At 39.9% G+C, this 16,037-nt stretch overlaps 1 protein-coding gene across 4 annotated transcripts in view; it reads right to left on the bottom strand.

The window, feature by feature from the left end:
* Nucleotides 1-16,037, bottom strand: part of ebf1a (EBF transcription factor 1a) — a 273,661-nt gene that overhangs the window by 236,600 nt on the left and 21,024 nt on the right. For all 4 annotated transcript variants that reach the window (XM_049483892.1, XM_049483893.1, XM_049483894.1 and 1 more), the window contains exon 5: nt 10,793-10,866. In XM_049483892.1, coding sequence (XP_049339849.1) covers nt 10,793-10,866 — 74 coding nt within the window. The remainder of the gene's footprint in view (nt 1-10,792; nt 10,867-16,037) is intronic.

The following is a 16,037-nucleotide window of genomic DNA, read 5'->3' as shown; positions in this document are numbered from 1 at the left end:
TGATTTTTCTATGGTTTTCATTGGCAGATCACTCTGTGTTTAATACATCCATATATAATATTTGAGTTTCACATTTTGAACTGAATTACTGAAATAAAGCAACTTTCAGGTGTAAAAACTGTACTGTTGGCCGTACTGTTACTGTTACACTTCTATAAACACGATCCATTCATCCCTCGCTCTTTCTGTCTTTCTTTCTTTCTTTTTTCTTTATTCTATCTCTCTTTCTTTCTCTCCTTTGAGTGCACTCTTTAGTCTTTAGCACTGCTCTCTCAGAACTGGGTCACACCGAGGTCCCCCTGGATCACTGAAGCAAAGCATGCTGGGAAAAGGAAAAGAAAAAGAGAGTGTGTATATGTGTGTGTGTGTGTGTGTGTGTGTGTGTGTGTTGGTTCAGACTGATGTGACTTTCTACCATCCAAATAATCCAATCATCAGCCAGAGCACCCATGGGAACCCAAATCAGCACCCCTCCTCCTCCGTACCCCCAACACCATACCCCCCTATCCACACCCCCCCCCCTCCCCGCCAACGTACCACCCAGACCCCCACCAAAAAACCTGCGCTAATTAGCCGGCGCATGCTGCGGCTTTGTTTGGGGATTTTTTCCTGCGCTGCCCGTCCCTGAGGACCGCCGCGCGCCGTATCTTTAATCTCAAGTGTTTCCTCCTGCCGCGGCATTTGAAGAAATTAAATCCAAATTGCAGCGCATAATTACCAGGATGTGGCCCTGCGCTGATGCCATTAAAGAGAACCACCCCGGGAACCTGCACTCAGATCTATTACTGCACCGGTGCCCTCCACTTGCTCTGCAGGACCGCCTCCAAAAAAACACTAAAAAAATAAAAAAAAAAACTAAAATAAAACAGAAAACAATAGATCTGTTCTGTGATTGTGACCACCAGGCCAGACAGCACTCTACTTCCTAAAACAAACAGAGCATAATGGGTACTGTGGAGAGGTACCAAAAAAAAGGAGAAGAGGAAGAAGAAAAAACACTATTTGGCTGCATTCAAACAGCAGCACACACCCTATTACTATTATTTTATAGTTTGTTTAAAAAAATATACATAGTAAATGAATAGTGGAATAGTGAAGTGATCTATCAGACTATGAAGGAACACATAAGGAATCATGTAGTAACTTAAAAGTGTTTAAACAACCTGTTTTAGATGTTTTATATATATATATATATATATATATATATATATATATATATATATATATATATATATATATATATATATATATATATAAAATATGTTTGATATATATATATATATATATATATTTATTGTGGGCTTACATGTATGTTAGATTACTGATATTAAACTGAGTATAAAGCATTCATTTAATTATTTGACTTAATTTAACTTATTTCTAAGCATTCTTTTTTATTGGAAATTCAATTTGGACCAAATGATGTCCAAATATGTTTGAAGCATGGTTCAGTTTGTTATATCAATATTACTGTCCCCAGAGGGCCCCGATGAGTGCCAGTTTCATCAAAACAATCTTAATGGTCTATTTTGCAACTGCACTTGAGTATAGTTCTAGAATTTCCCCTCGGGGATCAATAAAGTATCTATCTATCTATCTATCTATCTATCTATCTATCTATCTATCTATCTATCTATCTATCTATCTAGTATTTTTTTCTTTGCTTAGTTGAGCAGTTGTTGCCATAGTTATATAGAGCTTTACTTTACTTTAACTGATGCTCTCAAACTTTGACATTAATAGACAAGAAATTCAAGTAATTAACTCTTGATGAGTTCAGCACAGCTGTTAACTGAAAGCCTGAATTCCAGGTGACTCTACCTCATAAAGCTGACTGAGAAAATACAGTGCAAATGTTAAAAACTGTCATCTAAGCAAGTGGTGCTACTTTGAAGAATCTAAAATATATAAAACATATTCTGGTATGTTTAACACTTTGTTTTTCTTTATAGTTTGGATGAGTTTAGTATTAATCTACAATGCAGAACTTTTGACTGGTACTGTATGTAGTATTGAAATCCTGAAACATTTCTAATACGTGGAGATCCGACTCAGAACCCCTCAGAACAAGCAGACCAGAATTAAGGAGACTTAAAGAGAAAAATGGATGTCAGTAGTGAGTGAGGGTTTCATTAAAAAGAAGCTCCTGTAATGCTGGAGAAGATGAAACCAAAACTTCACGTGAAGCTCTGTATGAGTTAGTTATTTTAGGAGCCCGAACTGTTCAAATAGGTGCTGCATTTACTGTAGATAGCATTAAACGAGAGAGAAAACAGCTAAAATAAACATCAAATTTGTTGAGAAAAACAGATTTGGGTCACTTTATCAGCTGTGTTCCAGTCATAGTTCCATTAAGAACCACCTTTTAGTTGATCTATACATAATATCAAATTAAAGGAATCGTAAGCATGAATTGCAAATCTGTAACTCGAATTAAAGAAATTGTGAGCATGTACTGCCATATCGAGTGCTTGATTTAATTCTTTTTTTATCCACTTCCCCTCCGGGGCTCTGAACACTTCAGTAAATCTGAATTTTTTAACACATTTTTCTGCATGTGCCTGAAAGAGTTAAAGTCTGAAGAGAAGTTTTCTGAAGTTTATAAAAGAGTCCAAGCCAAAGAATAACAGAGTTTCTACACTAATTAAAGCTTTATCGTATATCTGTATAACTGTATAACTGTATAACTCTATATCTGAGCCAGGAGCCACTGAGGGACCACCGTTTGTACTCGTACACAGCGGACCACCCAAATCAGCCCAAATCAGCTCAAGTCTCTGCTCAAAACAGCGAATCCCGTCCAAACGGACGCTCATCAATCAGTCCTCCCGCGTGAGAAACACGCGGCGGCGTAAAGATCGCACTGTTGCTTTTGAGTGATGGTTTGGTGTTCTGCTTGTCGCTGGTGTTGGATGGGAAAAGGCGCTGCGACTCTGTCCCGCGCCGCGCTGCGCCATATGGCTAATGGAAAACGCGTGCGGCAATTAACAGGCCTGATTAATGAAGAACAGCCTAATCGCAGACTGGTAATTGCACCTCCATCGCACTGCAGCCTCAGCAGAGGAGGCCTGCAGCAGACGGAGAGAGAGAGAGAGAGAGAGAGAGAGAGAGAGAGAGAGAGAGAGAGGCTGTTTACAGATTTTGCCATCCTACAATCGTGTTTCTTTGGTCTTTTTTGGCTTCTTTTAGACACTTTTGGAGTCAAACCCAATAGAGACACATTAGGGGACTTTGGCTGTTTGAGAGCCTCCAAGTTTCAACATATAACCAGGGAACCATATCCACATTTGTCCACACAGCTCTGGAAAAAAAATATGATTTCACTTCAGTTTCTGAATCAGTTTCTCTGATTTTGCTATTTATAGGTTTATGTTTAATTAAAATTAACATTGTTGTTTTATTCTACACACTGCTTTTGGATAACTTTATGCTGCTTTACTCCTGGTGCAAAAATTCAGTTTGGTTTGGTGGTTTGATGGTTTGTGATCATCCATCTTCCTCTTGATTAAATTCCAGAGGTTTTAAATTTGGTAAAATCAAGGATCTCATAACTTTTCATTATTTTTAAGTGGTCTCTTAGTTTTTCCAGAGCTGTATATATATATATATATATATATATATATATATATATATATATATATATATATATATATATATATATATATATATATACAGTACCATTCAAAAGTTTGGAAACACCTCTTTGATTTGGTGTGCTTTCTTTCTTTTTATGATTCTTTATACTGTAAATTTACTTTTTAAACTATGGTCCTGCACAGCTATAGAATTCATAAATTGTGTCTGTGATGCTGGAGAAGATGAAACCGAAACTTCACGTGAAGCTCTGTTTCAACACATAAACGGGGAAACGTATCTACATTTGTCCACACAAATATATAAATATATACAGTATCAGTCAAACGTTTGGACACACCTCTTCTTCTCATTCAGTGTGTTTTTTTTCTAAATGTAATATTGATGACTATATTAAAGCTATACAGGAACACATTCTGTTTTTTTTTCTCTAAACAGTAAAAAGTGTTAAAAAACAGATTATGTTTTATACTTTAAATTCTTCTAAGTATCACATTTCTTTTTGTCTTCATGAGGGAGTGTCACCTGGAAGGAGTTCCTGGAGGTGATGAACAATAGGACTCTGTGGGCGTGGCCTAAGCTTTTGTTCTTAATGGCTTTATTTTTTCCCCTTACATTACGTTTACTTTTATACTTTAAGTAGTTTTGAAAACAGTACTTTTACACTTTTACTTAAAGAGTAAACACTTGAGTTGATTCTTCTTCTTCTACTTCTACAGAAGTATTTTATTAAACACTAGTATCTATACTTCTACCTATAGAGTAATAAATGTTACTGCAGGAGATGGATAAAATCATGATGTAACTTTCTACAGTAGTCAGTGTTAACAGATTTTGCTTAAAAAGTTTTTAAAATTCATTTTGGATGTTTCTACTCTTCTATTAATCATTAAAGCAGAGAAGGCTGCTTAAAAAGCCTTCTCTCAACCCTGCCCAGGTTGACAACTACAGACCGGTCTCACTGCTACCCTTTCTCTCTAAAACACTAGAAAGAGCAGTTCTAAATCAGGTCTCTGGCTTCCTCTCCCAGAATGACCTTCTGGACCAGAACCAATCTGGGTTCAAAAAAGGACACTCTACCGAGACGGCTCTGTTGTCTGTGACTGAAGCGTTGAAAACTGCCAGAGCTGCAGGTCAGTCCTCAGTGCTCATTCTGCTGGACCTCTCGGCCGCCTTCGACACGGTCAACCATGACTTCCTCCTAACTATACTCTCAAACATGGGGATCGCAGACAATGTGCTGTCATGGTTCAGATCGTACCTCACTGGGCGCTCGTTCAAGGTGTCGTGGCAAGGACAGCTGTCCTCAGCCCGCTCCTTATCCACTGGGGTTCCCCAAGGTTCGGTACTGGGACCCCTTCTCTTCTCCATATACACCACCTCTCTTGGTCAGGTTGTCCGCTCACACGGATTTTCCTACCATTGCTTTGCTGATGACACCCAGCTATACCTGTCGTTCTCACCTGAAGATCACTCAATCTCTGCACGGATATCGCAGTGTCTCTCTGACATATCCTCATGGATGAAGGAGCATCACCTTCAATTAAATCTCTCAAAGACTGAACTTCTGGTTATACCAGCAAAACCATCTTTTCAACACAACTTCTCTATAAGTATCGACTCTCTCTCTCTCACCGACAAAGGTTGCTAGGAACCTGGGTGTTCTGGTTGATGACCAACTCTCCTTCACGCACCATGTGGCCTCAGTTGCTCGGTCCTGCCGCTTTGCGCTCTATAACATCCGAAAAATTAGTCCGTTCTTGACGCAACAGGCCTCACGCCTCGACTACTGCAATGCCCTGCTAACTGGCCTCCCGGCCTGTGTAGTAAAACCACTCCAGATGATCCAGAACGCAGCAGCACGTCTGGTCTTCAACCAGCCAAAACGGGCACATGTCACCCCGCTGCTCATTGAGCTCCATTGGCTACCAGTTGATGCTCGCATCAAATTCAAAGCTCTTACTATCGCCTACAAGGTGATGACAGAACAGCTCCTTCCTACCTGCACTCTCTCCTGAAGGATTACGCTACCTCCCGGCCGCTGCGCTCCTCCAATGAACGTCGCCTCGCTTTGCCAAACATTCACACAAAGCAATCCAGACTGTTCTCATACAGAGTTCCCCAATGGTGGAACAAACTACCTTCCACTACCAGATCAGGAGAATCTCTCGCTATCTTTAAGAAACTCCTGAAGACAGAGCTCTTCAAAGAGCACTTACTCTCTTAACACCTCTAACACACTAACTAATTCTAACCTCATTTCCTTCTTCCCCTCCTTCACTCCTCTATCCTATTATTCCCCTTTGACCTCCTTTTATCCCTATCCAAAGATGTTTTACCTTTAAAATTATTTTACATTGTACTTGACTATTGTAAGTCGCTTTGGACAAAAGCGTCTGCCAAATGTAATGTAATGTAATGTAATGTAAATCGATGTTCATGTTGTGTCAAAAAGCTAAAACAATGCAGTAAATGGAGATATACATGTACGCATGTGTAAAAAACAGAGAGAGAAAGACAGACTAGAGGAGGAGGGGAAGGAAAGAGAGAGGGATGGAGAGTGGGCTTCTGCTCTCCTGCACATATTTCACTGTCAAAACTCCACGCAAACTGCATTCATTAACGGAGGAATAACAAGAAGATTCTTATTGAGTAATGAGTTTTTCCTTGTCCTAATTAACCGAGCATCAGTGGGATATTTTTAGGAGGAAAACTGTTCAAATGCTCCTCTCTTTGGCCTGGAATAGATGAGAACCCATCTCCACAACCCAGTTTAAAGCACAAGGAATTCATCTTTTGATTTTAATTAAAGGTGCACGGCTTCCGCTCCCCTAGCTCTCCTCCCAGAGCCGAGAGAGGATGACCTGGATAGAGGGAGAGAGAGAAAAGAGAGAGAGAGAAAGAGAGAAAGAGAGAGAGTATAGTGTATTCTCCCTCGATTTCTCATCCTCTCTTCTCTCTCCTCATTCCTCATCCTAGAGGTGACTCGCAAAATGTACTTTTCTCAGGTGTGCGTTTTTTTTTTTGCCATCACTAAAAAAAAAAAAGATAAATATATATATTATTTTTTTAGGATTTCTGCACAAATTAATGGATATACTGATAAAAAAAATCTATATTAATATCAATCAAACTAAAATTTAACAACATCACTACTATATTGTTCCTATAAAGTTTGCTTCCATTTGTCTTTTCTAACTGTGTTAATCCTGTAAAAAAGAATTATACGAAGTAAAGTATCAGTCAAAAGTTTACTTTTCTTTCTTTTTATGATTTTTCTGGACCTCTCCAGATGTTCCCTCACTCAACAAACCTTCAATTGTACACAAAATAAATACTCTAATTCCCAGCATGCACCTACACCACACCTTCCAGACTCTGCTGATCACGTGATGCTACAGCACTCCAACTCGCCAAGCTTCTGATTACTCACACCTGGTCCTGTTAGTATATATACCCCTCGTTTTCAGTAGCTTGTCACCAAGTATTGAATATAGACCTCTAGCTCTTTTACCTAGCGTTTCTTTTGTTTATTGCATCCTTTGTTACTGACTTAAAATTATTTCTGGCCAAAAACTACATTTTCTTGCTGTGGACCTCTTCAGTTGTTCCCTCACTCAATATGCGGTTGACACAGGTATCAAACCTTCAATTGTACACAAAATAAAGACTCTAACTCCCAGCATGCACCTTCACCACACCTTCCAGACTCTGCTGATCACATGACGGTACTACGCTCCAACTCGCCAAGCTTCTGATTACTCACACCTGGTCCTGTTAGTATATATACCCCTCCTTTTCAGTAGCTTGTCACCAAGTATTGAATCTAGACCTCTAGCTCTTCAAACTAGCTTTTTGTTTTTATTATTGCTTTTTTATCGACTTAAAATTGAATATTGAAGACTATATTAAAAGCTATAAAGAAACCTATGTCTCAAGTGATCAATACTGATCAGGGTACACTTATGCATATGGTTTGGAAACTTTTTGGAAAAATGTACATCAAGTTGTTATAAAAAAAAGGTTGGATAAAAATGTTAATGTATGTGAACTACAGCCCTGATATGCTTTTTAAATTAGATTTAATCTTATTAGTTGAGAGTTTTATCATATCTGGCCAAAAAATGCATTTTTCTGCTGTGAATATCTCTAGATGTTCCCTCACTCAATATGCAGTTGACACAGGTATCAAATCTTCAATTGTACACAAACTAAAGACTCCAACTCCCAGCATGCAGCTACACCACACCTTCCAGACTCTGCTGATCACGTGACGCTACGACGCTCCAACTCGCCAAGCTTCTGATTACTCACACATGGTCCTGTTAGTATATATACCTCTCGTTTTCAGTAGCTTGTCACCAAGTATTGAATCTAGACCTCTAGCTCCTCTACCCAACATTTCTTTTGTTTATTGCATTCTTTGTTACTGACTTAAAATTTAATATTGAAGACTATATTAAAGCTATACAGGAATCTATGTCCAAGTGATTTACTGATCAGGGTACACTTATGCATATGGTTTGGAAATGTTTAATAATTCTAACTTTTTGGAAAAATGTACATCAAGTTGTTAAAAAAAATGTTAACGTATGTCACCATATTTGTATCTTCTGAACTACAGCCCCGATATGGTTTTAAATGAGACTAAAGCTTATTTGTTGGGAGTTTTATCATATCTTGCCAAAAAATACATTTTTCTGTTGTGGATATCTCCAGATGTTCCCTCACTCAGTATGCGGATGACACAGGTATCAAACACTCAATTGTTTCCCAGCATGCACCTACACTGAACCTTCCAGACTCTGCTGATCAACTCGCCAAGCTTCTGATTACTTACAGATTACATCTGGTCCTGTTAGTATATATACCCCTCGTTTTCAGTAGCTTGTCACCTGGTATTAAATCCAGTCCTCTACCTTTTCTACCTACCGTTTCTTTAGTTTATTGCACTTTTGTTAACAATTCATTTTTGTATTTTTGACCACTCTTTTGCCTTGCTCTTGCTCTTGTAGCTTGCATGGGATATGGCAAAATACACTGCACATACTATTCAGTGCAGTACCTGAATTTACTCTTCAATGTCGCCACAACAGGAAAAAGAAGAAACGAGAAGGCTCGAAGCTGGGATGCCAAAGCTCCCTCTAAAATTAGAAAATCAGCATCAGTGGCTGGCATTCTGGCGTCGTCTTAGATGGCAGCGCGTCTTTGATGAGGAGGAAGCTCTGAGAGCTGGAAGCCTGGGAAGAGAGGCCTGCCAGATTCTGCTGATAGGACACAGGCTACCCAGGCTTTATCTGGGCATACTAGGGATTGTGATAAATGATGGGAATATGTGTCTTGTAGGAAGCCCAACGCAGCCCAACACAGCTTCAGAATACGCAGACTGGCAGTGTTTGGACAGGGGCTATGACTTTAAATGACTTTAAATGACTTTAAATGACTTTAAATGATTTATCTCTCGGATACAGTTAAATATAACACACTGTGTCCTCTCAAAGATAGTACTGCTGTATTTTTCAGACTATAAAGCATACCATATTATATTAAACACTATTAATAAACATCTATTTTCTCACCTATTTTCCTACGTACTGTAAAGCGCAATGGATTATAAGGCGCATTATGTAACACTAGTAAGGAACAGGGGTGCCGCCATGGTTTCCTTCTAATTTGGAACGTTTTAAAAAAAAAAGAAGCCTGGTAACTCTGATAAACGTATCCTGTAACAACAGAGGAAAATCTTGCTCTTCCATTCCAGTTGCAGTCCTGATGAGTGCCAGTTCCATCATACTGTCACTGTATAATAACCTGGATTAGAACATTACTCAAATATTCACTATTCACTGTATACCTGTAACTCTACCTCTTCACTACTTTACTTTAACTGATGCTCTCAAACACTTTATTAAGAGGCAAGAAATTCAAGTAATTAACTCTTGATGAGTTCAGCACAGCTGTTAACTGAAAGCCTGAATTCCAGGTGACTCTACTTCATAAATCGGGCTAAGAAAATTCAGGCAAAAATGTGCAAAACTGTCTAATCTAAACAAGAGGAGCTACTTTTTTTTTATGAAGAATCTAAAATATAAAACATATTCTGGTTGTTCATAGGTTGGATGATTTTAGTATTAATCTAATGAATAAAAACACTGAATTTAACGTGTGTTTAAGAAATAAAGCTCTGTATTGATGAAGGACACGTGTGTGTGTGTGTGTGTGTGTGTGCTTTTAGTTTTTTGGCACTCAGGGTTTCTCCTGCTGGGCTGGGGGCGGAGCTTTAATGCAGCAGTGGGCGGAGCTCCAGTAGTAGAGAGGGAGAGAGGGAGAGAGCGAGAGAGAGAGAGAGAGAGAGAGAGTGGGCAGAGCCAGCAGCAGAGACCAACACTAACACTGGCTCCAGAGTGCCACGCCGGTGCCAACCTCCCCGCTGAGCCAAAGCAAAGCCTGCAGGTTCAAGAGCCTGATTGTGTAATGGTGATGGAGAGAGTGTGAAAGAGAGAGAGGAGGTGTCTGAGTGTGAATGTGTGTGTGTGTGTGTGTGTGTGTGTGGGTGTGTGTACACTAGCATAAATCCATTTGGAATCACTTGTCGTATTGAGAATTTATGTAGTTTAATTCATTTTTACTAATATTATTTTATGGCAACATTTTCCGGGGGAACCCTACTGTACAGCTCTGGAAAAAAATAAGAGAGCATTTAAAAAGGATGAGTTTCTTTGATTTTACCAAATTGAAAACCTCTGGAATATAATCAAGAGGAAGATGGATGATCACAAACCATCAAACCACCAAACTGAACTGCTTGAATTTTTGCACCAGGAGTAAAGCAGCATAAAGTTATCCAAAAGCAGTGTGTAAGACTGGTGGAGGAGGAGAACATGATGCCAAGATGCATGAAAACTTTATGAATATGAACTTGTTTTCTTTTCATTATTTGAGGTCTGAAAGCTCTGCATCTTTTTTGGTTTTTTTTGGCATTTTTTCATTTTCTGCTAATAAATGCTCTAAATGATGAAATATCTAAATATTATCATTTGGAATTTGGGAGAAATGTTGTCTGTAGTTTATAGAATAAAACAAAAATGGTAATTCTATTCACACATAACCCTATAAATAGCAAAATCAGAGAAACTGATTCAGAAACTGAAGTGATTTCTCATTTTTTTATGAAGTGCTCTCTCATTTTAAATCTCACCTGCACATGATCTCGTGTGTTAGCAGAACTCGGCACATCTCCGGATTCTTGTCCTGACCTTCGTAAATGATAGCCTGGAGAGAGAAAAAAGAGAAAGAGGAAAGAAAACAGTGTTAAAGGAGTTCAGATAAATAACGTTTTCCTCCGGCGAGGGAGGTGAACTCGGGTTCGGAGCTCTGTGCTGCAGAACAGTCATGAATAACTCTCGGGATAAAAAATAAAAAAATAAATAAATCACACAATAGGAAATAGTGGAACTGTGCTGGAACGGTTTACCCCAAACCCAAACATTACACCAAACATCACAGAGAACGCCAAACCGCATCTCTCCACCATCTCTCTCTCTCTCTCTCTCTCTCTCTCTCTCTCTTTCTTTCTTTCTTTCTTTCTCTATCTCTTTCTGGTAATGCTTTATAATACAGCCCGCGTTTTAGAGGGTAAATACTGTGAGGAACTGTAAAACACAGTACACTACACAATTCAGCCCAACACTCCCTGTTGTTTTTAAGTATCTACTGAGTAATTACTGAGTAAGTACTGTGTACTTATAGAGTAAGAATGATAAAACACTTTACACTACATAATACAGCCCAACACTTCCTGTTGTTTCTAAGTATTTACAGAGTAATTACTGAGTAAATACTGTGTACTTATAGAGTAAGAACAGTAAAACGCTGTACACTACATAATACAGCCCAACACTTCCTGTAGTTTCTGAGTAATTACTGAGTAAATACTGTGTACTTTGTATTTTGAATGTACTGGTTCATTCAGATAAATTACACCTTAAATAAAGTGAACTTACCCTCTAAAACAGGGGCTGTATTATAAAGCATTACAGTCTCTTTCTCTCTCTCTCACACCCACACACTCTCTCTAATACACTCCCATACACTCTCATACACTCCCTTACACTCTAATTCACTCTCATACACTCCCTTACACTCTAATTCACTCTCATACACTCTCATACACTCTCATACACTCTAATTCACTCTTATACACTCTCATATACTTTAATATACTCTCATACACTCCCTTACACTTTAATTCACTCTCATACACTCTCATACACTCCCTTACACTCTCATACACTCCCTTCCACTCTAATTCACTATCATACACTCTAATTCACTCTCATACACTCTAATACACTCTTATACACTCTCATACACTCTAATTCACTCTCATACTCTTTCATGCACTCTCATACACTCCCTTACACTCTAATTCACTCTCATACACTCTAATACACTCTTATACACTCTCATACACTCTAATTCACTCTCATACACTCTCATACACTCTCATACACTCTAATTCACTCTTATACACTCTCATATACTTTAATATACTCTCATACACTCCCTTACACTTTAATTCACTCTCATACACTCTCATACACTCCCTTACACTCTCATACACTCCCTTACACTCTAATTCACTCTCATACACTCTAATTCACTCTCATACACTCTAATACACTCTTATACACTCTCATACACTCTAATTCACTCTCATACTCTTTCATGCACTCTCATACACTCCCTTACACTCTAATTCACTCTCATACACTCTAATACACTCTTATACACTCTCATACACTCTAATTCACTCTCATAAACTTTAATACACTCTCATACACGCTAATACACTCTCATACACTCTCATACTCTTTCATACACTCCCATACACTCTAATTAACTCTCATACTCTCCCATACACTATAATACACTCCCATACACTCTTATACACGCTCATACACTCTAATACACTCTAATACACTCTCATACTCTTTCATACACTCCCTTACACTTTAATTCACTCTCATACACTCCCATACACTCCCTTACACTCTCATACACTCCCTTACACTCTAATTCACTCTCATACACTCCCATACACTCTTATACACTCTCATACACTCTCATACACTCTCATACACTCTCATACACTCTCATACACTCCCATTCACTCTTATATACTCTCATACACTCCCATACACTCTCATACACTCCCATACACTCTCATACACTCTGATACACTCTCATATACTCTCATACACTCTCATACACTCTCATACACTCTCATACACTCCCATACACTCTCATACCCTCTGATACACTCTCATATACTCTCATACACTCTCATACACTGGCCTCTCTCTTCTCAGACTAATGTGAACCTTATTCCATCTGGCACCGGGCTTCAGCCGAGTGACCACACGCGTCCTGGGAGCGATCTGGAGCGTTCCAGCGTTCCTCCAGCCCGGCACACAGTGTCCTGCCCGCTCTCCGTACACTCAGAACTACAGAAACCTCGCTTTATTACGGCCAATCAATCAGTCGCAGCAGGCTGGTGCACTGTGGGAAGGCCCAATGGACGCGGGGTGGTCCGTTCCATGCCCGCGCCAAGGAGTCCAAGTGGCCAATTTAATGCCCACTTTACCACGGCTATGAAAACCCCCGCAGCCCGAGACCAGCCAAACTGACCACACAGCCCATAATGACCGGGCTTCAGCCAACGCCTGTGATTTACTCACATCTCATTTCAATCACGTACAAGCTGGTATGCTGTACTTAAGTCTTTATCAGGTTTTCCTTTCAAACATTTTTAAAACTCACTTTTTTTTGGATGTTTCTGCTTTGCATTTCCACTTGGGTCTGGACTGCCACTATAAACAACCGAAGCATCAAAAAAAAAAATTAATCCATGCATCCATCATTTCTGTAATTACAATGATGGGACATAAAAAGACATGGAACAGGAACTTGGGGTTTGTGTTGTGCCCCATGTGCCAGACACCACCAGTTGCCTTCATTACCACCCACTGCACGGTCCACTGTGAGAGGTAATATAAGCCTCCTATGATGTACTACCACTCACAAGATAACACCTCGTTTAAACTGTCCACAGATCATTTAAACTGTCCACAACCGTCGCTGCACTGCCATAGGAAATTAATGGTAGCCTGTCGCTTTTCATTGTGAGTGCAGGGTTAGGCGCTCGTACTCCCTCGTGCCATTTGTTTGTCTGTCTGTCTCTCTCTCTCTCTCTCTCGTGCTCTATCTCTTTTGCTTGCTCCGTCTGTCTGTCTCTCTCTCTCTCTCTCTCTCTCTCCTTCGCTTGCGTCATCTGTCTGTCTCTCTCTCTCTGTCTCTCTGTCTCTCTCTCTTAATTTTAACAATCTAACGCTGATATTTCTTAAAAAGAACCTGAAACTAGCATTAATTCCTGTATTCCTATAGATACTCCTCAACACGCCATTTGGTACCAGGCCGTGCCAGCAAGTCATTTTTAGAAGAACATATTTGAGACACAAATTGCTGGCAATATTTCATCACGCCATTCTCATTAAGTCCAATTAAAACCAGGCCCAGAAAGTCGCAGTGCTCGGCGCTTTGATGGCGGCGCTGTGCAGATTGCTGTCTCGCTGCGTCATGGCGGAGCAGCTTGTGTCATAGCGGCCACCCTACCGAGGCATCTGGGAAGAGTTTCAACACCACGGGAAAATTCACTGCAGTACTGTCCAATCGTTTCACCCCATAGAGGATGTTGTTCGGCTTCGGCCCTAAAATATGTGCACCACACCCAGCTCAGATTCAGAGAGACGGAGAGACGGAGAGCTGTGTAAACACTCACACATTCTTCTGTTAGTGTGTGAGAGGGTATCAACACCAGACAATCATGTTCACCATGGCTTTAATTTGTGTAACACACACACACACACAGAGCAGTGGGCTGCTATTACTGCAGTGTCGAGAGTAGGGCTGCAACTAAGGATTATTTTGGTAATCGACAATTAGTCGATTAATCAACAATTATTTCTGCCATGTCTTCCATCTCTAAAAACGAATTTAAATGTAATTTAAATGTCTGGATATGGTTTAAATGTGGAAATTACTGATATTTAGTGATTAAATATGTAATCTGTTGTGTTTAGGCCAGTACTTTGTGTCCCTCAGCACTTTGTGTGATACGGTACTGTTAATAATACAACTATTAGTCGACAATGAAATTTGTAGTCGTCAAATTTAAATAATCGACATTGTCGATTATATCGACTAATCGTTGCAGCCCAAGTTGAGGGAGCAGCGAAGGGTTAAGCACTCTTAAGAGCTCAAAGACCCAATTTAAGTGGCAGCTTGTCAAATCTTGAAATGCACACAACATTATGGGTGACATACCAGAGTTCAAAAGAGGACAAATTGTTGGTGCACATCTTTCTGGAGCATCTGTGACCAAGACAGCAAGTCTTTGTGATGCATCAAGAGCCACGGTATCCAGGGTAATGTCAGCATACCACCGAGAAGGACCAACCACATCCAACAGGATTAACTGTGGACGCTGTAAGAGGAAGCTGTCTGAAAGGGATGTTCGGGTGCTAACCCGGATTGTATCCAAAAAACATAAAACCACGGCTGATCAAATCACGGCAGAATTCAATGTGCACCTCAACTCTCCTGTTTCCACCAGAACTGTCCGTCACCACAATCAATTATTGTGCTCTAAAACCAGGTGTTTCAGTTTCATTATCCAACACCTGTTTGTAATGATAATAACATGCTCTGTGTATCCAATACTAGAGTGAAATAAATGAGAGATTATAACAGTCCCAATTTTCCTTTTACATCACACAAGTTATGATATGTATCATGGTGTGTATTTGGTTTAGCCTGCTTTACGTGACACTGCACGTCCTATTATATTATAATAGATTATATTGTGCAGCTCCAGTCAGATCATCCTAGATTTGAGGGTGTGTGTGTATTTGTGTGTGTGTGTGTGTGTGTTCCTCAGCTTGTATGTGAATCTGCATGTGCATGTAAATGTTAGCATGTGTGTGTGTATATATGTGTGTGTGTGTGTGTGTGTGGTGAGCAGTTGGGCTGCCAGACTGGAGCATAGTGAGCCATCTGGCTAAGTCAACACTTCGTCCAAAAAAAAACAAAAACTCAGCTTTGTTTCCACCCTCATTCCACACAACATGTCCTCCACAGCCGTGAATCACTTACACACTAGCCCAAACACACACACACACACACACACACACACACACTCACGCAAAAAATACAGGCCCACAGACAGCCGTTAACGAGAGGCGGTCCCAGTCACAAGTGCACCAGCCTTTTTCAATTACCCACAAACACTTGTTTGAAAACAAACCCGGCCGCAGGTTCTGTAATCTGGGTTCTGGAGCGGCTCAGTGGGTCTGAGTGTGTGTTCTGCGCTGCTGCCGAGGCTG

Source organism: Astyanax mexicanus, chromosome 10 (assembly GCF_023375975.1).
Source record: "Astyanax mexicanus isolate ESR-SI-001 chromosome 10, AstMex3_surface, whole genome shotgun sequence".
In the NCBI taxonomy this organism is placed as follows: Eukaryota; Metazoa; Chordata; class Actinopteri; order Characiformes; family Acestrorhamphidae; genus Astyanax; species Astyanax mexicanus.
Note: the sequence above shows the minus strand (reverse complement) of the source record. Positions and strands in the feature narration are given on the sequence as shown.